At 51.4% G+C, this 25,656-nt stretch overlaps 1 protein-coding gene across 6 annotated transcripts in view; it reads left to right on the top strand.

Annotated features, from left to right (window-relative positions):
- Positions 1-25,656, top strand: part of CPNE5 (copine 5) — a 106,753-nt gene that overhangs the window by 66,682 nt on the left and 14,415 nt on the right. For 5 of the 6 annotated variants that reach the window (XM_033424123.2, XM_033424121.2, XM_004267662.3 and 2 more), the window contains 4 exons: positions 7,544-7,647; positions 12,430-12,534; positions 19,905-19,946; positions 22,016-22,091. In XM_033424123.2, coding sequence (XP_033280014.1) covers positions 7,544-7,647; positions 12,430-12,534; positions 19,905-19,946; positions 22,016-22,091 — 327 coding nt within the window. Of the gene's footprint in view, positions 1-6,051; positions 6,186-7,543; positions 7,648-12,429; positions 12,535-19,904; positions 19,947-22,015; positions 22,092-25,656 lie in introns of those variants that run through there. The other variant, XM_033424124.2, reaches the window with a different exon arrangement.

Here is a 25,656-nt window from a genome sequence, read left to right as displayed (position 1 = left end):
CCTGCTCGTGTATTCATTCATTTCATTTCATCAGATATGCTTTGGCTCAGTTCGTGCCCTCCCAGAGTTTCCAATTTAGTATGAGAGAGAGAGACAGAAATTGCCAACCAGCAATCACAGCACAGCAGTGGTCCTCAACCCTGCCTCTTTTTTTTTTAAATACATTTATTTATTTATTTATTTTTGGCTGTATTGGGTCTTCGTTTCTGTGCAAGGGCTTTCTCCAGTTGCGGCGAGCGGCGGCCACTCTTCATCGCGGTGCGCGGGCCTCTCACTGTCACGGCCTCTCCCGTTGCGGAGCACAGGCTCCAGACGCGCAGGCTCAGTAGTTGTGGCTCACGGGCCTAGCCGCTCCGCGGCACGTGGGATCTTCCCGGACCAGGGCACAAACCCGTGTCCCCTGCATTGGCAGGAGGATTCTTAACCACTGTACCACCAGGGAAGCCCCCCTGCCTCTTTTTTATAACAAATATTTTATAGCACTCTTTAGTATCTTGAAGGAAAATTCATGGATATACTATACACTATTCCAAAATACATACAGGTGAGGCAGTGAGCCCTTGCAGCTACCTGGGGGGAGATGGATCCAGGCAAAGAGGTTAGCTCTTGCAAAGGCCCAGGGGCAGGAAAAGAGTGATGAGTGACATCAGAGAGGCAAGGGTGTGGGTGAGTGTGGAGGCCAGGTTGTGTGGGACCTTGTGGCCGGGGAGCTTAGCTTTGAATCCTGTTAAAGTCAGAACTCTCATTGTTCTAAAGACAAACTTTAGAGAGAGCCCAGTGTCTCTATATGGGAGGCTCAGGAAGAGTCCTGGGACAGAGGGAGAAAGGTAGGAAGAAAGAGGTAAGGTGAAGTGGGGGGTAGTGGTGAAGGTTTTCCGAGTGTCAGAATATGCAAGTTGATGTTTGGGAAAAATGTGTGTGTGGCCAGCACAGGTGTAAGTGTCCTTCATGATAAATGATCAGGATTCAGACATCACCTTTTAAAAAAGTTAATTTGTAATGTTTTGGTCTTAGAAATTATCTTTCTGGTTAAAAAAAAACAGAATGAAAGAAAACAAAACAAAAACACTTTTCCTGATGCTAGAAAAATAACATGTTTCTAACAGACAGTTGGAAAATACAAAGAATAGAAACATCAACAAGAGATAATCACTGTTGCCATTTTGATGCATTTCCCCCAAGGCTTTTTTTCTGGGCGTACAAATATATAGTTTTTTCTTATAATTAGTAGAATATGGTAACCAGATTTATTTTCCCATGTCACTAGATATTCTTGGAAGACATTTTTAATAGCTGTATATCACTTTTCTGTTTATGGATGGGCCATAATTTATTAAAGCTATTCTCTTAAAGGAAACAGTATAATTATTACTGCAGTGAACATCCTCATAGCTGAATTGTTCCATTTTTCTTTGAACTTTAGTTGATGGATTTTGGTTAGTATGCCAGACACACAGGCTCAATGAGCAGGAGGAAAAACGGTCAATCTGGAGTATTCAGCCTCTGAATGACCAAATCAACAGTTACACAACTGATTGGATTGCTTGAGAAGTCAGTCATTAAGACAGGAGAGAAAAACCAGCTTGACCTCAAGGTGGTTATTCCCGTCAATGTGTAGCGACAGGCCTAGCCTCCTAGACCAACTTTAATACTCACCATCTGCATTAGAATAAACTCTAGCCTATGGAGTCTTTGCTTCTATCCCTGAATGCCTACACCACAGGCAGGCGGGGGCTCTGGGCCCCTCTATGAATGCAGAAGCCCTTCTGAAGGTCACTGGTCACGGAATCACCCCCAGCTCTGAGTTGTGTTTCTCCCTACGGGAATGCTAAATTTCAGAGTTGTGGCTAATGATTCTTTATTTTTATTTTTTAATTTAATTTTTATTTTATATTGGGGTATAGTTGATTTACAATATTGTTTTAGATTCAGGTGTACAACGAAGTGATTCAGTGATACATATATATATATCCATTCTTTTTTCGGATCCTTTTCCCATATAGGTTTTTTCTTTTTAATCAATGTCTTCTTTTTTCAGACTAAAAAAGGCAATGTACTAATTCCAGGAAATTTGGAAAATGCAGCAAATATTAAAGAGAAGACAGTAAATGTCACCATGGTTCCACCATCTATTTAAAAGTGCTTCTTAGGGTATAGCATGTGAGCAGTAGGGCAAAGTGGTTAGAACTTGGGCTCTGGATCCAGACCAAATGCCATTGCTTACGAGCTCTGTGACCCTGGGCAGGTTACTTGACCTCTCTGTGCCTCAGTTTCTTCATCTGTAAAATGGCTTTATTCAGATTTTTGATATTTTATGTATCATGGATTTTTGCATTGATTTTGATTTTTTAAAATATCGTATTAGGGACTTCCCTGGCAGACCAGTGTTTGAGACTTCACCTTCTAATGCAGGGGGTGCGAGTTTGATCCCTGGTGGGGGAGCTAAGATCCCACATGGCTCGCAGCCAAAACACCAAAACATAAAACAGAAGCAATATTGTAACTTTCAATAAAGACTTTAAAAATGGTCCACATCAAAAAAATCTTTAAAAAAAAAATCTCATTAAAATCTTTCATTATTGAGATTTTTGGAGTCCCTTAAATTTTGCACTTGCCTTATCCTTGCTCTGATCCTGGGGGCTGCCAGCAAGACCCAAGCCAGAGCAGCCTTCCATTCTCCACCCCCCACCCCCGGCGTGTTGCTACCCTCTCCCAGCCTTCAGCCCACTTGCTGACCTCCTGGGTCAGGGAGGCCTAACATGCTAGAGTTGGGCTGGGCCACCATCCCAGAGAGAAAGGCTGTTTGCTGTGGTCTCCCAAGCAGCCTGATTAACATGCGGAAAGATGCAAATTGAGGCAATCCTGCTGTTTTAGAAGAACTTAATATGTTTTTTTAAAAGATAGGGTGAAAAGGCAGAAATTGCAGAAAATTATATATTGCGGGAGCTGTTTTATCATCTCTGCAGTTGATTCCAGAGATGCTTCTGGTTTGGGACAGGCATATCATGTGTTCAGAGAGCCCCACTGCCAGGCTGAGAATGTCAAACAGCAGGACCTCTGACCCTCAGCCAGAATTTGCTGCTCCCTGATCCTGCTGGCCCAGTGCATTTTATTGCCGCTTCCCTAGCCTCTTCCTGGGGTCACATGTATATCAAGTGTTGATTCATTCATCAACCCTTATTTAAGGGGAACAGTTGAAGCATAGTAAATAGGACTATTGACATAACCCAGAAGCACCTTCAAAAGCAAGTCCCCAAGCAGCTCCATGCTCCTTGTCTCACAGGCTCCCCATGGGCCACACACCCATTAGGGAGGAACCTTGCCTTGGTTATAGCCTAGAGAGCTCTCTGAAGTTCTGTCTTATGCCCACGGATTTGACAATGGCCCCATACAGTTTATCATAATGGGCTTTTGGCGAATGTCTCTGGGTCTGGGTGGCGATAGGGAAGGCAGATCATGTTGAAGAACAAAATAAGCTCCCTGCAATGCCTCACACATATTTGCCATGGGGGTGGGGTGGGGGAATGAGATGTGGCTCACTGGTGGATGTTTCCAGTTAGATGAATTTCAGAGTCAGTCTTTTTTTTTTTTAGCTAGCTTGCATAGAGGAGACTTTTCTAAAATGGATTTCACACTTCTCTGACTTCTCAAACTGAGGCTACAAAACATAATTAAACTTATCTTGATGATTCGGGGTCATCATTTGGAATATCAGTTATTAATCTTTGGAGCCAGACTGTCTTGTTTCAACCCAAGCTTCTCCTCTTACTAAGCTTTGTAGCTTCAGGAAAGGGTATTAACTTCTCTGTGCCTCAGTCTCCTCAGCTTTAAAATGGGAATAACGATTGTAGTTATCGTAGATAAACACGAGTTGAACATTGGCAATTCCATATGGGTCAGCCCGGGAGTAGATGGCACTTGGCGAGTGTTGGCTTCTATTCTTTTAGCTGTTCTATGCTGGGCACTGTGGACTGGTACTTAACATATATCATCTCCCTTGGTCTTCCCAACAGTCTCACAGGGGGCATTATTACTCCATTTTTCCAGAGGAGAATACTAAGACTTAGGTTAAATTGCTTGCCCCAGGCTGCTCAGCTAGGAGATGGCAGAGCTGGGGTTCCAACCAGGTGTCTGTGGCTCCTTTGTACTGTTCTCTCTGTCAGGTGCTGTGCTGGGACCATGGCCCTCCCAGTGGAGCACTAAATAGTCCTGGAAGTTAGGGTCTATTAAGTTCTGCATTAATATTTTTCTGATATTCCTGCTCCCCTCCCTGATCTTGCAGGGCCCGCAGGGGTCCTCCTAGGAAGGAAAAATAAGAGCTTTGCCTCTGGATTTTGTGGCATCTGTTTTGGTTGTTTCAAATATATGTGTGTATTTCATAGTCAACCAGTATAGGTGTCATGTGCAGCTTGCCTGCATTCATTCAGGTGAAGGTGTCACACAGGTGACCTCCAGATGTGGGAGAGGTCACTGTGATAACCACCAAGCTATGCTGGAGGGATCCTGGATTCCCAGACTGTCCCCTGAGCACCAGCCTTCCCCAGATGCCGCCCCTTTCCCAGTACGCTCCCTGTGGCATCAGCGCCAAAACCTAAACCACCCAGTTGAAAAGGACAGTGGTGATCATCCTGTCCAGTGCTTCACTTTATAGATGAGGAAACAGGCTCAGAGGGCTTGAAGGACTGCTGGGACAAATTAGAACTCAGAGCTTTGCATTCCTTGCTGGGGCTCCTACTCAGCAAAGTCTGGTCTGTTTTCTGATGCCGCTGATGGTTCCATCCATGGGGAGGAGCCAGGGCCCACTTTATGGGCATGTGATCTGTTCAGTCACACAGGACCTGCTCTTGGTTTAATGGTCTGCTGTTACAGTCTTGAAATCTCTTAATACTCTTTGAACAAAGAACCTCACATTTTCCCTTTTTACTGGGTCCCACAAATTATATAGCCAGTGCCGGGAGGAGCCTACCAGGTCCTAGGCTTCCTCCTCTTTCTAGGCCTTGGGATGGAACTCCCCAGGGAGGCGTTTAAAGTGCTCCCTCCATCCAGCATGGGATGGGATTGGAACTTTCTCCTGGGGAAAGATAGTGACTGCTGGGGATGGACTTAGAAGGCTAGAGATCTTTCTGGGAGGGTGTGAGGGAAAGCCCTGAAGTCTAACTGCCTTTGTTACCACCACTGTGTGATCTTGGACGACCTCTAAAAGCCTCAGTTTCCTCATCTGTAAACTGGGAGACTAGAGGAGTTACTTCATACTGTTATAATGAGGATTCAGTAAAATAATATATGTAAAGAGAAGGCTTAACACAGCACCTGGCATCGAGTAAGTGCTCGGTAAGTCAGCCATTCTCTATCCCAGGTCTGAAGTTCTAGATTCCTCAGGAGGCTCTCAGATTCCTGGGGCTTCTAGGCCTTGGAAGCCCCCAATCCGGCCTCCTTGTCCCTCTCAGGTGGGCGATGCTGAGGGACATGATAAAAGCCATCGTTACCTGGGCGCCTCCGTGTGCTGGCCACTGTGCCCCAGCACTGCCCCTCAGGGCCTCCCTTCAGGAGACCCTCTCAGCCCAGGCTAACCCGAATCCAGCCCTGACCCGAGTCAGAAGAAATCAGCGACTCTAAAGATACAGGGAAGCGGGTCTTGTGAACTATAGTGTGCTCTGTGCTGGAAGAGGCATGACTTTGAAATCATGTTGAGTTCATACATGTTGAATTACTGTTCCACCAGTTGCCAGCTGGTGATGTTGGGCAGGTTACCTAGCTCCCCCAACCCCCAGCGTCCTCATTTGTAAAAAGCAACAAAGGATTATTCTGAGGGCTAAATATGATAAGGCTGTAAAGCAGTGAGTTCAGTGACAGGCCCACACAGATGGTATCTAATACATGTTTGTTGAATGAATGAATGAGCCGGTGAATGGAGGGATGCTCTGTTTGCTGTTGTCAGATGTCCTTGAGGGAAGGCACATGAGGTGGTAGAGGTGGGAGTGGGGCAGGGACAGAGACCACACACAGTGGGTGGGGGGAGGGGAGAAATATCCAAATCATCATAACTTGTACACACACAGTACTTAGTGTGTGCAATATACTGTTCTCAGCGCTGTACTCAATTAACTCATTTCATTCTCACAAGCCTATGAGGTGGGCCTTGCCTGCACCCCATTTTACAGATGAGGAAACTGAGCACAGAGAGGGTGAGTAACTTGCCCTAGGTCACACAGCTAGTAAGGGGATGGAACGGAAGCAGGCAGCCTGGCTCCAGAGACCATATTCTTAACCATTATATCGTACCCACTGTCCCAACCTTTGACCATGTCCTTCAAGCTGTGAGAGGTTGCATCTTCATCCCTGCCACCATTTTGGTCCTCGCTGGGCTGTAGGACACTGATCTCCAGAGACCCTCTTCGCCACTGAGAGGAAGCGGGCAGCGTGAGAGAGCTGGGTGGCTTGCTTCCTGCCTTGCTTCCCTCAAGGGCCAGGCCAGGCCCCAGGGACTATTGACAGAGCCTTGAGCTCTGGCCCGTTGGCAGCTGGTTTGTCGGGATGCAGAGCTTTCAGGTTGAAGAGACCACACGGGGATGGGCAAAGAGGAGGACATGGGGGCATCTCTGCCCAGTGCCCTGCTGGCTGCAGCGAGCTGAGGGGCTAGGAGCCGTGTGAGAGGAGAGGTCAACCGATTCTCACTAGGCCTGGTACCTTCCTTATGCTCTTGGGTTGAGTGTTAGGTCTGGGTCAGCCAAAGCTGTGAACTAGTCAGGGGAGTCAGAAACCCAGGGCTCTGTTTGATAAACTTGTAGGGGTTGCTCCCTGCTCTGAGCTTTAGGCTCCTCAGCTGTAAAATGGGGGGGGTCATGGTCCAGCTATAGCTACCTCAGGGTTAGATGAGCCTCTTGTGAGTCAGTGCATGTGAAAGTGATACGTAAACTTGAATGTCCTCTAGGAACCATACAGTCATGTAAGGGAGTGATGCGATGTGGCCAGCGAGGACTTGGGGTTAGGGCTTGGGGTTAGGTGACCAAGCTCAGAGTGGCTTGAGTTAGTCATTGCACCTCTCTCTGAGCCACTCAGTACAATAGCGATGATACCTTGTGCATGAACCTTGACCGAGTGGGTGACATGCCTGCACTCTGCTCCAGACTTCGCACACTTGGTCTCATTCAGCCCTCACCACAGCCCTTTGAAGTGTGTACTGCAGTCAGCCCCATGTTACAGAGGGGAAACTGAGGCTCTGAGAGGTTACCTCCCTTGCCTGGTCACACAGCTACAAAGTGGTAGAGCCAGGATTCAAACTGGGGCAGCCGGCTCCAGAATCCACCTGCCTCACTGCCCGGCTGCTCCACCAGACCTGCCGTGTGGGGTTGTTTGAAGATGAAATGAGACCCTCCTAAGTGTTAGCTCAGGGCCTGGCACGTGGTGCAGGGCAGGAGCTGCTGTCCTTTCTAACTGGCTTGGGGCCCAGAATCCCCAGGCCCTGGGGCTGTGTCCCCGTAGGGACGGGGCCCCCCTCCAGCCTTCTGTGCCTCACACCCCTCTTCTCCCTCCTTCCCACCAGGATGTCGCCACAATGCAGTTCTGTGCCAACAAGCTGGACAAGAAAGATTTCTTTGGGAAGTCTGACCCCTTCTTGGTGTTCTACAGAAGCAACGAGGATGGAACGTGAGTTCTCCGGCAACGCTTCACCCCCACTTCTGGGGGCATGGGCTTTGGGGGGAGGGATGGACTGTGGTGACTTGCCGGGCGGGGGTGGCTTGGGCCATCTCCTCCTGCTGCCCTGAGGCCCCTGCTCTAGAGAGGGCAGGGGCTCTGGGTGGAAGTCAGGGGCTCCAAGGTAGTACCCTGGCCACACAGATGGGGCTGGTGGGGGATAAGGGGCAGACTGCAAGCCCACAGTGCCATTCTGAGGGTCATTACTAAATGGCTGGCGCTGGGCATGTCAGAGATGGAGGGAGCGGGCAAAAACAGGGCTAGGGCAGGAATGAGGGGCCCCTCTGATAGTCTATTCCTTCTTCCACATGCATCAGTCCACATCTCTAAGCCTTGTCCTCGCTCACGCACAGCCTTCCTAACACCCCACTACACATATTCCCCCCACTACTTCCTACTCAGCATGGCAAATCTGGACCCCTTTCCCTCCTTGGCCCCAGGCTTCATTCAAAATCCCTCCCACCTTTGAAGCCTCCATTTCCTTCTCTCCTCTCCCTAATCTGGAAGCCACCCACAATATGATGGAAAGACAACTCGTTGGGCAATGTAAGAGGTCAGTGATGTACACAGAGGGACAGATTCTAGGTTGAGGGTCTTGGGACGTAAGTCCTCTTTTCCAACCCGCTCTGTGACCCTAGACAAGTATGCCCCCTCTCTGGGCCTGTTTTCTCATCAGTAAAATGATCTGGTTAGATTAGGTGGTCTCCATGGTCTCTAAGCACCACAGCTCTGGAAGGCTGCAGCTGCTTAGCTGGGATTCTGCAGAATGAGGAAGCGATGGGGCCAGGGAGGTTAATTAGAGAAACGCTGCTGGAGAAGGGAACTAGGAAGAAGGTTTTGAAGGAAAGGAGAAAAATTGGTCCACGGGGTTTGGGGTTTGGGGGTGGGGGGAGGAGCAGGGAAGAATAACAGGCTAGAGAAACAGTGTGTGCAAAGCAAGTGTGCCCTGAACAGAGGGCAGGGAGGCCTCGCTAAGTCCCCTAGAATCTGAAATTCTGGGTGTGTGCGTGTGTGTGCGTGTGCGCGTGCGTGCGTGCGTGCGTGCGTGTGTGTGTGTGTGTGTGTGTGTGTGTGTTGGGGGGCAGGGCAGCAGCAGGGAGGAGGTATGTTTCAGTCGAAGGGAAAACTGATCTTTAAACGAGCGTACAAAACAAGGGAAATTAGGTACGATAATTTGCATAACAAAAGAATCCTTAGTCTCACCGTAGGACTCTTAGCAGGATTTCTTTAAATAATTCTTGTTGACTTTGACTTGATTTGAGGGAGGGAGGAAAAGGTCTGAGTAATGTTCTGGGTGCCCATGGAAATGTCCATGCAAGTCCCCTCCAGAAAGGAGGGCAGGGGCCGCCCCAGGGCTTGTCTCAGCGGCGAGGGCTGACTGGCCAGCAGGAGGGAGGGATTTGGGTTGTGGAACAGGAGATGGACATGTTGCAGAGTGTTTGCCAATGATTATTCTAGCAGAGCCGTGTGTAGGTTGGGTGGGGAGGGGGCGGGGGAGAGGGAGAGACTCGTGACTGACGCGGTGAACAGGTGGGAGGTGCTGCGCCAGGCGAGCTGTGGAAATGCAGGGGAGGAGGCAGGGAGGGGAGGACATGGGCAAAAGGGCAGGGCAAGACCTGGCTCTGCGGAACTTGGGTGGGGACCGCCCACCGCCCCCTCCCTGGCAGACGAGCTGCGGGGAACCCAGACTGTTGAAAATGGCAAAGGAGCTGGTCAGATGGGGCAGGCGATGGGGGTTTATTTGGGGGTGAGTTTCACTTGAAGCATGGGCTGGCTCTGTCTGGGGTGAGGGGACACCAAGGGCAGCTGGAGAAACCGATCCAGAGGGACCACAGGGAGTGAAATGTCAGGCCTGCCACGCCAGGAGGGAAAAGGGCAGGAAGCATCCACGGAGCACCCGTGCTCCTGGCACTGCATATACCTTGTCTTCTTCAATCAGAATCACTGGTCTGGGAGCAAGAATGTGGTGATGGAGAGCCGGGCTCGGCCAGTCGCTGCCAATCATTAACTCTGTAATTTTAGGCACGTGTCTAACCGAATGGAACTTTATGTGATGGTGGAGATGTTCTGTATCTCACTGTCCCTTATGGTCGCCATCAGCCACGTATAGCTGCTGAGCCCTTGAAAGGGGCTAGTGCGACAGAGGAACTGAATTTTTTATTTCATTTCATTTTAGTTAATTTAAATGTAAATAGCCACGTGAGGCTAGTGGCTACCATTCTGGACAGTGGGGCCCTACCCTCTGCGTTTCAGTTTCTTGGTGTGTGTGATGGGGAGAATCATAACACCTCCCTCCCAGGGAAGCCGTGAGGATTAAATGAGTTAATTCAGGTTATTAGAACAGGATCTGGCAGCGTTAGTTACGGTTCTTTGGGAAGCTCAGTCACGTGCCCAGGGCTGCACAGCTGGAGGTAGTGGTCCTGGGACCGGAGCCCACATCTGTCTGACCCCGTTGGTTCACACCCTCACCCCACGGCCACGTCCCGAGTGTGTGTTGAAATGAATTGAGTTGAGCTGGGAGATGACTGCAGGGACCATTTCCACACTAGGGCCTTGTCCCCCATGGCAAGTACATCAGGGGATCGAGGGGCCTGTGGATTTAGTGATGGAAAAGGCGGGGGGCTTGGGGGAGTTTAAAGAAAGTGGTTTCAGGCAAGAGTCTGAAGCAGAAAACAGACCATACAGGGCTCAGGAAGAAAGACCTAGGGAGGAAATGAGGCTAATAGCTTAGAAGACTTGGTCAGGCAGTTTGGCTGGCAAGCGAGAGGAGCTAGAGAAGGCAGTGGTTCCAAAGAGGTGGGGAGACGGGGAGGGTCCACAGCAGGTCTGTGCGACTGTTGCAGGTGGGAGGTTAGGGCTCCTGCAGGGTGCGAACCTTCCTCCCTTCACCACCAGTTGCTGCTCCTGCCTTCTCCCCCAGTCCAGGCTCCTCTTCCTGCCCGACCTACTGCCCCAGCCATGGGCAGCTGTGGCCCCTCCTTTCCCCGTCCCCATTCCTGTCCCCATCACCAGCTCTGGAGTGTGTGGGGAGGTCTCCCACATGTACCTCACACTCCAGTGGGTGGGCGAGAAGGAGCACAGAAGAGAAACGCTGAGCCATGGTGACAGGAATGACATTTTGACTTGAAAATTGCCAGAGAAGAAATGGCACAGGCTGTGTGGGTATGGGCGGTGCCCAGGCACCTTCCTGGGTGACCTTTCCAAGCCAGGAGGTAGCTGGGGTGGATGCTGGGAAATCTCATGGGGACAGCCCCTGCCCTGAGCTCCTCTCTGGCTTCTCGCTGCCCCTCCACGTGGCAGGGCAGGCTTCCACGGCGGGGCCAGTCAGGCACGGCATGGGGAGTGGGCAGGGGCGCTGGATCGGGGCCCAGCTGGGATTAAGCCAATTCTGCACTTTTAGTTTGCAAAGCAAGCTCATGGATTCAGACTACAAGAGCTGAAAGGGTCTTAGAGATCATCTAAGCCAGGGGCTTTAATTTCACTGGCTTGAAATGCCAGTGAGAGCTATGGAAACTCTCCTCTGAGAAATACATTTATTCATTAGTTCATTCTGAAAAAAATATTACATGAACACCTTACTAAGTGCCAGGTGCTATTCTGGGCACTAGAGATATACCAGTGAACAAGGAAGACAAACCCTTGCCCTTATGGAGCTTACATTTTAGTGACAGACTATGAAAGAAATAAGGAGAAAGACAGACCATGTCAAATGTCAAATGGTGACAGATGGGATGGAAAAAGCAGTATGGAAAGGGACTAGGATATCTCAGAGTCAGGGGACCAGGGGGTATAAATTTTAGATAATGGTTCTCAGGGCAGGTGCTCATGTCAAAGAGATGACAGTTGAGTGAAACCTGAAGGAAGTAAGGAGGTGAGCCGTTAACATGGAAATTTGGGAGAGAGTCCTTCAGACAGGGGAACAGCAAGCACATGAAACTCAGGCATCCAGTTCCACTGACGATTTCAAGGGTTCACAGACCCCTAAAGCCCATCTCCAGATCCTTCCATGGATCTCAGATGAAGGAAGTCTAATAGTGGCCAACTCCCTGGGTTTACAGGCGAGGAAATAGAGGCCGAGAGGGGGACAGTCTTGCTCAAGGTCACGCAGAGAACAGGGGCCAGAGCCACATCTCCTGACACTCTTACCTGGTGCAGGAATCCTTTTTGTAGTGTTATCAAGAAATGGCTGTCTAGGAATAAAGACGCAGATGTAGAGAATGGACTTGAGGACACGGGGAGGGGGAAGGGTAAGCTGGGAAGAAGTGAGAGAGTGGCATGGACATATATACAATACCAAATGTAAAATAGATAGCTAGTGGGAAGCAGCTGCGTAGCACAGGGAGATCAGCTCGGTGCTTTGTGACCACCTAGAGGGGTGGGATAGGGAGGGTGGGAGGGAGATGCAAGAGGGAGGAGATATGGGGATATATGTATATATATAGCTGATTCACTTTGTTATACAACAGAAACTAACACACCATTGTAAAGCAATTATACTCCAATAAAAATGTTAAAAAAATAAAATAAACTGAAGTTTATACAAAGATAAAAAAAAAAGGAATGGCTGTCTAGCTTCTACCTGGATGCTGCTAGTGACAGGCAGCTCATCACCTCACGAAGCCATTGTTTCTACTGTCTGGCAACTGCAGAGATTAACAAGCCAGCCCCTCTGGTGATCTGAATTCTGCCTCCCTTGGAGTCAGGACTGACAGACTTCCCTCTCTTCTTTGCCAGGTTCACCATCTGCCACAAGACTGAGGTCATGAAGAACACCCTAAACCCAGTCTGGCAAACTTTCTCCATTCCTGTGAGAGCCCTCTGCAACGGGGACTATGATCGGTGAGATGAGAAAATGTCCCCTGTCCCCAAGCACAGGTGCGGGGGGCACGGTCACGTTGATGAGGGCCATCCCATCAGTACAAGCGAGCAGAGCCTCCTGGAGCTGCGTGCTGGTGGCCCTGCACAGGGTGGAACTGGGGATCCCTCTGGCTCCCTGCCCTTCCCTCACCACACCCCGCCTTTTTTCCTCCCGGTCTGACTTTCCCATTGGTGGAAGCCCTCCCACGTTGGGGGGATGGGAGGTACCAAGGATTTCAGAGAAGCCCTGGTGTGTGTTGGGCGCCCTGCCTGGAGCTCAGTAGCTGGTCTTTTCACTGTGCCCAGTGAGGGGCAGGTGGGGGCCAGATGGCGGCTCTAGATGCACGTAGAGGTGACTTGGTCCCCAGCAGCCCCAACTCCTGGCTGAGAGACTCTGGGGAGTCAGGATCCCAGGATATGTGCTGCCAGATGAGTTGCCATAAATGGGGATGAGGGATGCAGTGCAAACAGCTCATGGAATTTTTTGACGCTACAAAGCCTACTCATAATACACCTCATCATTGTTTGAGTGTAGATTGTTGAGTATAGATACAGATACCTAGTTTCCAATCCTGACTCTGTGACGAAAAAAGCACTCTCAACCTGGGCAAACTTTGACCTGTCTGAGCCTCAGTTTCCTTATCTGTAAACTGGGTACCTAAACATCCACCTACCTTGTAGGGCTGCTTTGAAGCTCACAACCTACATGTAAGGCTCTGGTATACATAAAATGCCGTTCAGCATTTCATCCACAAACGTTAATTGATGCCCTACCATGTGACAGGCACTGCACTAGATGCTGGGAAGTCAGGAGGAAACAAAACACACAGTCTTCACCCTTCACCCAACCTCTTGGAGTTTATATGCTAGTGGGGGAGGCAGATATTAATCCAATAATTGCACGAAGAAACATATAATTACAAATTGTGGCAAATGTAGGGGGGAGAGGGGACACGTAGGATGGGAGCTGTAACACGGTATTGGTCTGTGTTAAGTCACAAGAACCCAGCCTGGTTTCCTGGTGGTTGCTATAGCAGGTGGGCGAGCTGGCAGGGGCTTCTCGGGCAGGGCTGTCCAGGCAGCCCTGAGGAAGCTGGGCCTCTGCTGGCCACTCTGACAGGAGCCCTAGGGTGTCAGAACAGATACCTCAGGGCATCCTGGCTGGTGGCATTGGCATGGGCTCCCTGGCACTCTGTTCACAGTGGCTACTGACAGGGTATGTGCAGTGGGGTGAGGGGACAGGAATGAGCAGACGGATGGCCTTCAGGCACCCCTGTCTCTCTCCCTATTAGGCTGCTGGTCCAGGAGATGAAGTGGCTTCTTTTCCTGCCTCGGCTGGGACAGAAAAGCCACAGTCTGTTCCATAGATGGTCATTGAGCACCTACGATGTGCTCAGCACTGCGCCTCCAGCTGTGTGGCATTCAAGGGAATGTAGCCGCATTCTGTCTTCAGGGGGCTTACAGGGAGCTCAGATGTGCACACGTATATTTTAGACAGTTAAATAGTTGTGCAAAATGAGACTGGAAACAAAAATAGGCATTTCAGCCAAACAAACCCCCGTTCCGTGTCTAGCCAGGTCCTGGGGCTTCTGGAGTGGTGGGGAATGGGAGGGGTTGAAGCAACAGGGTCTAAAGGAGGCTCAGGGCAGGGTGGAAGGTTGCGGGGGCAGCGTCAGTTCCTGGGGACAAGGGATGTAGGAAAAATGGTTGGGATAGAGAGGAAGGGAGCGGAAATTCAAGGTTGGGGTATGGGAGAACATGGCAGCTCCATTCTCATAGGGGTGGAAGGAATTGGGATTTCCGACCGCACTGCCTAGAGGTTTCGGGGTTTGTCCAGCTGACCCCCCACAACCCGCATCCCGGGGAAGGCCTCCTAGGGCCTCAGAATCCAGCCTTGTAAGGAGGTCAGCCCAGCTCAGAGGCCTGGGCTCTCCGATCAGCCATCGGAGGAGGTGCGGGTGTCGGGGGAAGGTGCAGGCTTTGCGGAAAGCCCAGGTGGGCTCCCATCCCCCTCCCAGGCTGAGCCCTGGACTGGTTTCCCTCCAGGATGGCTGGGCAGCTTGGGCCCTCCTCCAAAGCCAGGGACAGATTAACTGTGATGTGACTGACAGTGGTGCTAATGGAGGTGTCAGGTGTGTCACACTGGCCTGGTAAGCGAGCAGACCTGCCCCCTGCTGAGCCCTAGGGTCACCCACATACACAACAGCCACTCAGGAGGTGCAGGCATTTGGGAGGCCCCCGTAGGGCAGGACAGGGTGGGCCTTGTTCAGGAAAACAAGGCCGCTTTCCTCTACTTCCGAGGCACCTCTTGAAGTCTCACAGTACACATTGGGTTTAATCCAGCAGCCCTGTCTTCCAGGCCAGCCGGGCACCAGACACCGTGTTGGGTGCTGTGGACACAGTGAGCTCTCAGACCCAAGTTTCCTTCTGAGGTTGCTCCCAGGCCAAGGTGGGAGACATGGGTCATAATAATAACAGCAAAGGCTCCTGTGGCACTTCTGAGGTAATTGATGTATGTGAACTAATTTAATCCTCCCAACAATTAGTACCTCTTCTGGAAAAGGTACAAATACTATCCACATCTCGTAGGTAAGGAAACTGAGGCCCAGAGAGGTTAAGTAACTCACCCAGGGTCTTACTGCCAGTAGCATCAGAATCTGGACCCAAGCAGGCTGGCTCTAGGATCTGTGTTCTTAAACTCCAGCGCTCTGCTGATGAATGGTCAAGGCGTGGGGTGAGTGGGGTGGGACACTTGGAGGACAGCTCTAGGAGAGTTTGCTCAGGGGCTTGAGCAGGTCTGCTTCGAGATAGGAGGTAGAAGGAAGACTCAAAAGGCCTTGACAGCTGCCTGGATATGGGAGTGAAAGAGACGTAGAGATTATTAGGGTTTGGAGTTTGGAGGATGAGAGACGATGGTACCACTAGTGGAAATGGGAAGTGTGACAGGGAGCCAGATTGTGTGGCTATGGGACAGGTACAGTGGTGTTCTTCCCAGGGGAGAGGAGAACAGAGGTCTGGGAGTCCCCAGGAGGGGGGCTGGCAGAGGTCAGGAGTAGGGGGATGTCAGAGAGATAAGAAGGGACCAGGGGGAGGGCAGCCATAGTCAGGGAGCTGAGAGAAGAGAGTTCAAACAGAAATATCAACTTACTATTGTGAAAAAGAGGGCCAGGGGGTGAGAACCAGGGATCTGCTGAGAAAGGGCCGTTTTCTTGGAATGATGGGGGTGGAAACGAGTTAATCTCATTAAGCTTTACTGAGTCTTTAGGACACGGGCCAAATTGTGTCCTAATTGGTTTAAATACAGTATCTTATTTTGTGAGTTTAAATTTCACAATAACCCTAGAAGATGGGTACTAATGACATGCCCATTTCACAGATGGGGAAACGGAGGACCACAGATTATGTCATTTGCCAGGGCAAGGAGAAGGTGCATGTCCCTTCTCCAGAAGTCACTTCTGGGCTGGCCCTCTAATTTGGGGTTCCCCTGGTTTGGGGTCCCCCTGCCTTTGCTGTGTTTCCAGTCCACACAAGACCAAACCCAAGTGACCCAGCTGAGCAGAACCTGAGTCAGAGGAAGTGGACTCAGGGTCAGAATTAATCTAGCCCTCCAGTGGGGTGAAGTGAGGTGAAGGGTGATGAAAGCACTTCTCCTGCCTTCCCTGAAGTCCCCCTGCTCTGTCCTTGAATATTCTGCGACTTGAGGATTTGTCCCTGTTAAACCAAATTCCTCTGGGTCGGGCTGCTATCACTCACTCACACCTTCATGGTGAATAAGTAGGTTTTAAAAGGGTGTTAAGCGTACTGGGTCTTCACCTGGAGAAGGGAGAGGGTTCCCAGGAGCTGGGGGGCTGTCACATCACCCAAACTTCGGCCCCCTGGATTGAACCAGTTGCTTCTCCTTTGAACCCCACCACACGCTGAGCACCGGGAGGGGCTGGGCCCAATACTATGGCTTCAGTTAGGAGTGTCTTATCCCTGCTTCACACATGCACAAGCTGAACTCAGACACAGGAGCCACAGTCAGTGCAGTACAGCTGGGGTTGCACAGCACCTCTGCCATCAAGCCTCACTGCCTGGGCCTGTGAGGCTCGATACTCTTCTTCCTCCCAGCAGCTTCTCAGAGTAATGGACTGACTCAGTTAGTTTAGGGTGAACCCCTCAAGGCCTGTCGGCCCTCGGGACTTGTAAGCATCAGGGAAACATACCTTTTCCTGTTTTCCCTGCCTGGGAGAGGGAGAGGCTCATTAGGAGCAGACCTACAGCTCGGTTCAGAGGCTATGGACAGAGCTGCTTGGTGTGCTGGGGGGCAAGCCTGGAGTCTTTGCCAGCATTCCCCATCCTTGCTGGCCTGCTGGGGCTCACACACCCTGCTCTGTCACTCCTGCCCCACGCGTTCAGAGACCCACAGGACACTGGCTCCCTGCCAAGAGGCCTGGTGCTGCTACTGACCAGCTGTGTCTGGCTTTTGCTTCTGCCTTCCCCTGCCTCTGGGCACCTCCTTCTTCCCCAGTTCTGGAGATTTCGGTCTCCGAGCTAATCTGACTCCCTGCAGCCATCCCTGGAGCCTTGGCTGTGATTGCTACTGGGGTGAGTTGGCACAGGAATCTCATACTCAGTGGTCTCAACCTCAGCTGCAAGTTCAAATCCCCTGAGGAGCTTTTTTTTTTTTTTTTAATTTATTTATTTAGGCTGTGTTGGGTCTTCATTTCTGCGCAAGGGCTTTCTCTAGTTGCGGTGAGCGGGGGCCTCTCTTCATCGCGGTGCACGGGCCTCTCACTGTCGCAGCCTCTCTTGTTGCGGAGCACAGGCTCCAGACGCGCAGGCTCAGTAGTTGTGGCTCACGGGCCCAGTTACTCCGCGGCATGTGGGATCTTCCCAGATCAGGGCTCGAACCCGTGTCCCCTGCATTGGCAGGCAGATTCTCAACGACTGCGCCACCAGGGAAGCCCCCCTGAGGAGCTTTTAAAAATTCCCCTGCACAGGCTGCACCCCCAGAACAATTGATTCTGAATCTCTGGGGTGAGGCATCAGCATCAGGATTGCTAAAGCTCCCTGGGGGATCCGATGTGTAACCAAGTTTGAAAACCAGTTAATTTCATCTAGAGAGGTTAGTGGCTCTGGAAGCACATTAGAATCAGCCAGGGGACTTTTAAAAACTACCTGTGCCTGAGCCCTATCCAGACCAATTAAATCACGCCTTCTGGCAGTGAGATTAAAAAAAAATTCTCCCCAGTGATTTTTTTGGGTATCCAAGGCCGTGGCTATGACTGGGGTCCTCCTATAGCCTCTGAGCACGTTGGCTGTCACTGATCTAGTCACCTGAGGGACTGGTGTTGGTGGTCTGTTGTTGTGGTGTGCCCACGTGCCACAACTACTGAGCCCACGTGCCACAACTACTGAAGCCCACGTGCCTAGAGCCCGTGCTCCGCAACAAGAGAAGCCACTGCAATGAGAAGCCCACGAACCGCAACGAAGAGTAGCCCCCGCTCGCCACAACCAGAGAAAAGCACGCGCACAGCAATGAAGACCCAATGCAGCCAGAAACAATAAATAAATATAATAAAATAAATAAATTTATTGTAAAAAAACAAACAAACAAAACTATCCCAGGTGTGGCCCAAATGCTAAAGTGGAGAGGAGGCTTTTTTTTGTTTTAATTTCTTTTGGGCTGTGTTGTGTCTCCCTTGCGGTGCGCGGGCTTGTCATTGCGGTGGCTTCTCTTGTTGCAAAGCACGGGCTCTAGGCACGTGGGCTTCAATAGTTGTGGCTCGCGGGCTCTAGAGAGCAGGCTCAGCAGTTGTGGCGCACGGGCTTAGTTGCTCCGCAGCATGTGGGATCTTCCCGGACCAGGGATCGAACCCGTGTCCCCTGCACTGGCAGACGGATTTCCAGCCACTGCATCACCAGGGAAGCCCAGGAGGCATGTTTATAGAGATCCAACGCATGCCAGGCAGTTTTACCAATTTGTCTCCACAGCTATTCTGTAGGGCCGTTATTATCCCTACTTTAAAATGATTTTGTGGCTCAGAGAGGTTAAGCGACATCTCCAGGTCCCAGTGCAAAGGGCCCAGCATCCAAGTCCACACCCCAGACACTTTCTACTCTTTCCAGATCACCAGCCTACCTTCAGAGGCCTAGATTTTATTTTTCTTTCCATAATAATTCTCCTCAGAGAGACATAGTTTTTTGTTTTTCACAAAAATTTAAAGGATTCCTCTAAATGGTGGGCTTCTATGCCTGCCCCATTTTACATTTTGGTAACAAAAATCCAGTTGCTGCACAACGTACTGGGCATCCCTTCATTTCCTGAACAGTTTCTACCCTGATGCGGGAGAATCCGCATCCCACCCCCATGCCCCATGGAGGCTCATCTGAAGGGAGACAGCGCCTCCTTCTGGGGGTTCTGGAACTCCAAGGCCGGCTCCCTGCAGACTTGAGGAGATGGGCCGCGGCCATGGGCCAAATGATGAGATATTCATAGAACACGGGCCTGGGCAGCCGCCTCTGTGTGCCCCATTTAGAACTGAAGGCTGGAGACCCAGCTCCCCCATGCCTCTTCCACCTCTCCAGACCCTGACCCTGCAGAGGGACCCGGGCATCTGCCCCATCCCTGGGCATCCCTGGAGGACTGCTGGTACCAAGGGTTAACCTGCAACCTCCACCTCCCTCCTCTGCCTCTGGTCTGCTAGCCTGTTGCCATAGAAACAGGCTAAAAATAAAATGGGCTCCCAAAGCCCAGCCCCAAGCTCAGGAGTCAAAACAAACTAATTAAAGCAGACAGGCTAAAATGTGAAGATAATTACACCCTCACTCAGGAGCCAGTCTGGCATGGAAAAGCTCAGCAGGCCATCCTGAGTCAGGACCCCTGGGTCCATCCCTGACATGCGGGGTAGCTCCCCACCGCTCAGACTCCTTGAACCCCAGGGTCCCACCAGGAGAGCCCACCCTGCTTAGGCCTTGGATCTACGGAGCACCACACTCACACTCTAACGGCCCCACCCCTGATAAACTGCAGTATGGCTTCATGCTGGGATCTGTGCCCCATCTGGGGTGGCCAAGAGAAGGTGGGGTGAACTGAAGTCTGAGGCTGCCTTTCTACATCTTCCCTGAAATTCAGGGAAGTCCCAGTGCAGCTTTGGAGCTGCCTCTGTCCCTAAGACCTTTAAAGGCTTCAAGATAGTTCCTTTGTCTCCTGGGCTGCTGCCTCTTCACCGAGGGCCCTCAGAGCCAGGTGGGTGTTCCTCCATCCCCCTTTGGCCCAGGAGCGTGAGAAGGCCACGCAAGTGGCCCCATTCTCAGGCTACGCAGGTGCTGGGTCAAGTCCATCCCACCATGGGCCCTTTGCCTTACAGGACCATCAAGGTGGAGGTATACGACTGGGATCGAGATGGCAGGTAAGCTGGCAGAAGGACAGAAGGTGAGCAAGGAGGGGGACAGCCCCTGGGAGGAAGGTGGATCTTGCCCTCTCATGGAGAGAGCTATGCCCAGGTCCCCACCCATGGCAGCTTGGGGGGTGAGGGGCCTGGGTTTCCTGTGGAGGGACCACTGCCTCGGTGGCTCTTCCGTGCCCAGCTCCACTGAGGCACCAGAGGGCCTGTGTCCTGCAGGACATGGTGCAAGGGGTGTAAGAGGCCTCTTTTCCTCAAACAGCTGCCTAGCGGCCAGCCAGTGTCTAAAATCTCCCCACATTTGGAAGAACGTAGGATTTTCTGAAATGTGTGTGTTCTAAGGTACAGGCAGATATTAGTGACCTCCTGAGCATTCATGACCACGTTCTCTGTGTGAGGCTAAGCATCGTGCGGTGACTGAAGTGCAGAAGATGAGCTTGGCTCTCAGAGACTCCCTGAAATCTAGCAGGAGGCCCTTGACTCCTCAGAGGAGTTGTTTGTGGGGAGCAGGGCTGACGGAGTGGGATATGGGAAAGGCAAGCATATGAATGGACCCCGGAGCGGTAAGGCAGAGCCTGAGTAGGGCTGAGCCTAACCTTGGGGAGGCCAGGGGCTTCCTCTTCTGTGTATCTAAGTGCCCCCAAGGAGCCAGTATCACTGGGAATTCATAGACGAGGAACAGAACAGGCCTCTCACAACTTTAGTAGAACCCTCACCGGCTCCTGCTTGTCTGTTGAACCAAATCCAACCAAATCCAAGTATGTCATACTTCCTGACTTTTGTGAGCCCTCCATCCTGTGGTGCTACCAGGGGGGTCATAGAGGGGCTTTAAGCCCTCTGATCTTCACTGGTGCCTATCAAGTCTGTGACATGGATGGGGGATGCCGTAAAGTGCTGTGCAAGTACAGCTCTAAGTTAGGCCGGAGCTCCTTGCAAGGAGCTCACCTGCCCAACACCTTCCTGTAGAGAAACTCTAGTGCCAACACTACTCTGCCAGCTCACTCTGTCCCCTCCTCTCTTCGCTTTAACCACATCACAGGCAAGTCAGCTTCAGGCTTCCACCCACGATTCACCTCATCACCTTACCCTGGAGTTCCCCATACCTTTCCTTTACCAGGGAAGCTGGAGACAGCTACCAGATGCCATTGGGTCCCACCATCAAGGAGCTCATAGTCTGAATGCTGAGAGCTGTAAATATGTAGAAAAAAGACAGTGTGGACTCAAGGTGGGGCAAGGCCCCAGGGGTACCTCCTGGGCATCACACTCCAGCAGGCATTCCTGGCCAGCATGTTAACCACTGCCCTCTATCAGAGAGAGTGGTGGCGAAAGGCAGCCAACCGCAGGGCAGATGGGAGTTCTGCTTTGTACAAGGTTTTGCTGCACTTACTGTCAACACATGCTTGTGGGGCAGAGATGCAGAAGGTGTAAACACTGCAGAAAACACCTCAAGCTGCCTGGACGGACCTAAAGCTAATTGTCTTTTCAAAAAATGTTATTGGAAAAATGTCAAGTACACAGAAAAGTAGAGAGAAGAGTTTAATGAACACTTTAAGCCTATCACCTGAATCTAACAAGTGTTACATGTTGCCATAGTTGCCTTATCTATGTTTTGATGTAGTTTAAGTTACAGTTCATGGCATTTTTACCTCTAAATATCTCATTGAGAATGTCTAAAAAATAAGAGCATTTTTCTAAATAACTACAAATGTCATTATTGCACCTGACACATTGAACAATAATTCTTGAATACCATCTAATATTCATTTCATGTTCAAATTTCCCCAGTTGTCCCCAAAATACATACTATTGCTCGTTCGTTCAAATAAGAATCCAAGTATTAGAAGGGGGTCCTATTCTCCAGGACCCTGCTCTTTGCTGGGTGTCTGTTGGGTTTCTTGCTCCATGGGTGACACTGGACTCTTCCCAGGGGCCCACCCTCTCTGCTGGTGTGTACCCCTGGAGCAGAGGCCCCGGGCAGAACTGAGAGCCAGGGGAAGGGACATGAGAGGCGGGGGGATGAGCAGAGGCAGCGCACAGCCTGGGCCTTGCGGTTCAGCAGCAACTTTCCCTTGCAGCCATGACTTCATTGGGGAGTTCACCACCAGTTACCGGGAGCTGGCCCGTGGGCAGAGCCAATTCAACATCTATGAGGTGAGGCAGACACCTGAAGGCTGGGGTTTGCTCTGGCTATATGTAGCTCCCAGTTGCTGAGGACTAACAGTGAGCCATGGCTGGGGTTTTTTGTTTGTTTGTTTTTTTGCGGTACGCGGGCCTCTCACTGTTGTGGCCTCTCCCGTTGCGGAGCACAAGCTCCGGACGCGCAGGCTCAGTGGCCATGGCTCACGGGCCCAGCCGCTCCATGGCATGTGGGATCTTCCCGGACTGGGGCACGAACCCATGTCCCCTGCATCGGCAGGTGGACTCTCAACCACTGCGTCACCAGGGAAGCCCGTGGCTGGGGTTTTTGCATGTTCTCCTGTGAGGTGGGTGTTATTGTGCCATTTCACAGTTAAGGAGACTGAATCACAGAGAAGTGAGGGGACTTGACCAAAGCCCAGTAAGTGGCAGACTCAAGAGGCAAACAACCTAAGCTTATCTGCTCCAAATCATTGAGTTATAGTGCCCCCCCTGAGAGAGCTCTTCCAACAAGGAGGGGGAATAGAAGTGCCGGTGGGCAGAAGGTGGGGAACAGTGTCAGAAGGTTCTAGGCCCAAGACCTGAGGTCCTGAGTTCAAGTAGCCTTCTGCCTTTAATCAGAGCAGTCTCAGGGCCTGCAGAATATCTTCTCTTTTCTGGAAGGAAAGAGAGGAACAGGAATCAGGATACCTCCATCTAGACCAGAGAACCTTGGACAAGACACCCGGTCTCTCTGGAGATAATATCATCTGCCCTCCAAGGACACTTTCTACTGCTGAGCCTTTGCCTGTGTGTGTGCTCCCTCTCAGGATACCCTCCCACCTTCCACATCTAGCTCAGGTCCTACTCCTCTGGTGGCCTATTTTCTCCCACTTATGAACTTCATGGACAGCATAGTTCATGCCAGACCTACTGAACTGCAGATACTTATAACCCTAATTTACAGCCCAGGGTTCATATCCTGACTCCACCATGTATTAGCCCTGCGACCCTGGCTGAGTTGTTGCCCCACTCTGTGCCATGCACACTGAGAATTAAATAAGTTACTAGAACAATGTCTGGCCACTAGTGAGCATTACGTCAGTGCTATCTCCTAGTTTCATCTGTTGAGCGCTTGGGTGCCAGGAGATTTACATTTCACAACCATCCTACAAACTGGGTCTATCCTTACATCACTCAGCTAGAGCTGGCTTTGACTCCCATCTCTGAACCCTAATCCCTGTATGCATCTACTCCCTCAACCTGTATCTCTGTTCCGAGTGGGCAGGTCTTGTGTTCCAACTAGACTGAAGCTCCCCAAGGGCAGACAAAGTGACAGCCCTTCCTGTTGCCCTGGTCACATTGGCCTGGGCCCTCCTGGGCACACAGTAGGTGCTTATTATACATTCACACTGAATTCAATTGAACAAGGCTATTTGTGAGAATGGAACGTGATGGATTTCTTTGAAAGAGCCATGATCCTCATAGTTAATTGCTTTGCTTTTTGTAAGGACAAAGGACGGAGCCGTCTCTGTCCCCTCACCCAGGCAGAAAGAAGCACGCTCCGTCTTTGGACTCTTTTTTTTTTTTTTTTTAGCGGTACGCGGGCCTCTCACCGCCGCGGCCCCTCCCGTTGCAGAGCACAGGCTCTGGACGCGCAGGCCCGGCGGCCATGGCTCACGGGCCCAGCCGCTCCGAGGCATGTGGGATCCTCCCGGACCGGGGCACAAACCCGTGTCCCCTGCATCGGCAGGCAGACTCTCAACCACTGTGCCACCAGGGAAGCCCTGGACTCTTTTAAGGACATTTTTAGGGAAGTGAAGGGAAGGGGTCAGGTCTCCTGGAGTTTGATTCTAAGGATGCTTGACAGGCTCAGATGAGGCCACGATCTCTCAGGCTTCAGTGACTTGTTTTCTCAGTCATTGGTCCCTGCCCCCTTGCAATCAATGAGAGAAACTGCAGCGCTGGCAAAAAGAAGTGCTGTCTTTACACATCTGAAACGCCATCAGGTAGAAAAGGAATTAACTCTGGCAGCCCCGGGGCAGGCCTTGCACCATGGAGGGCATCCCTGGGAGGCCGGTTTGGGCTCAGGAAGGCCCTTCTAGAGTCAGAAGTGCCTGAAGAGAGAACAGGCTTCTGCCAGGAAAGATCCTCATCTCAGGCCCCAGCATCAGCCTGGGTGTCCAATGCATATGCCCAGCTGTCTTCTGGCCACTCCTTAGACTCAGCCTTCCCAAACTGAATGCACTGGCTAAAGTCCCTGCAGCCCTCCTCTCCCCCTGGCCAGCCAGCTCCTCCTCCTGTGTTGTCATCACAGCGGCCATGGCACCTGGGGAGGCATCCTTGACACCTCCTGCCCCTCATCCCACACCCAGTCCATGACTGGATCCTACTCCTCCTGCTACCTAAATATCCTGACATTTGTCCCCTTCATTCCCGTCTACCCCCACTGTCACTGTAGGGACTTTGTGACAGCCCCATAATGGCCTTTCCACCTCCTTCCGTCCTCCAGTCAGTAACCAAATATTCCTCCAAAATTGTAATTGACCACATTGCTGCCCTGCTTAACCCCCGACTGTGCATGTCACCCACTGCCTCTGCCTGGTTCGCACAGGGGAGGGGGGAGACTCCACACCAGCTGAGATCCTAAAGGGACCTTTACCTACAAGGGGAGTCCAAGCTCCTTCACACGGGTGCCATGCCCCAGTGGCCCGCAGTCTATGTGCAACTGGGGGGGCGGGGGAGGGCGTGTGTAAGCAGCCGTATACATCACAGCTCTAGGAGCCCCTGCGGTCTAGCGCTGTCCGCTCCCCTCTACCCATCCCCACTCTCAGCCCCATCATGCCATCTGAGGCTCTCTGAACCTCCATGCTGTCTCAGTCTCCGTGGCTTCATTTGTGCTTGTGCCTCCCTTGGGGTTCCCTTTGCTGTTCTTGCCTCAGGAAGCCCCCCCCTGCACACCCACTCTACCCCAGGGTCTGAAGTGGATGCCTCTCCTTGGTGCTCCTGCTCTACCCCCCACCCCACTCCCATACCTATTACCTGTTTATCATACTTCCTGCCCCCTCAAAGACCACGATGTCCTCAGGAATGGGGGCAATGTCTTACCACTGTATCCAGAGCCAGCACAGCTGCTGGTCCTGGGAGCCCCTCAGTGCCCCTTGCACAGGAGGGCAGACCCCACACCTGCCCTGGAGACCCTGGGGATGTGAGGAGAGGGAGAGGAGGAGGCTTAGAACTCCAGCTCAGGAGTTGGGAGGTTGCTAGGCTGGCCCCTAGGGGGTGCAGCCGCTTAGGGCTGGAGAGGCTGGTGGGGTGGGGTGGGGGTGGGATGGGGGAGGGGCTGTGTGCCAGGTTATGCATGAAACCTCAGAACAAACAGGATGCTTTCTCAGTGCCCACTTCACAGAAGATCTGAGAACAAAACAGTGCTTTAATATTAAAACAGTTATAATTAGAGAGTGGAAATGTGGCATACAGGCAGATTTAAAGATAACAGAGCAGACTTCAAAGAAATGTGCTTGTGGCCAGATTTTTCGGCGATGCCCAGGCCCCCAGGAGTCCGTGTTCATTCTCCTCCACTGGGAGGGCTACTTTGGGG

The sequence above is a fragment of the Orcinus orca genome, chromosome 10 (genome assembly GCF_937001465.1).
Source record: "Orcinus orca chromosome 10, mOrcOrc1.1, whole genome shotgun sequence".
NCBI classification, from domain to species: Eukaryota; Metazoa; Chordata; class Mammalia; order Artiodactyla; family Delphinidae; genus Orcinus; species Orcinus orca.
Note: the sequence above shows the minus strand (reverse complement) of the source record. Positions and strands in the feature narration are given on the sequence as shown.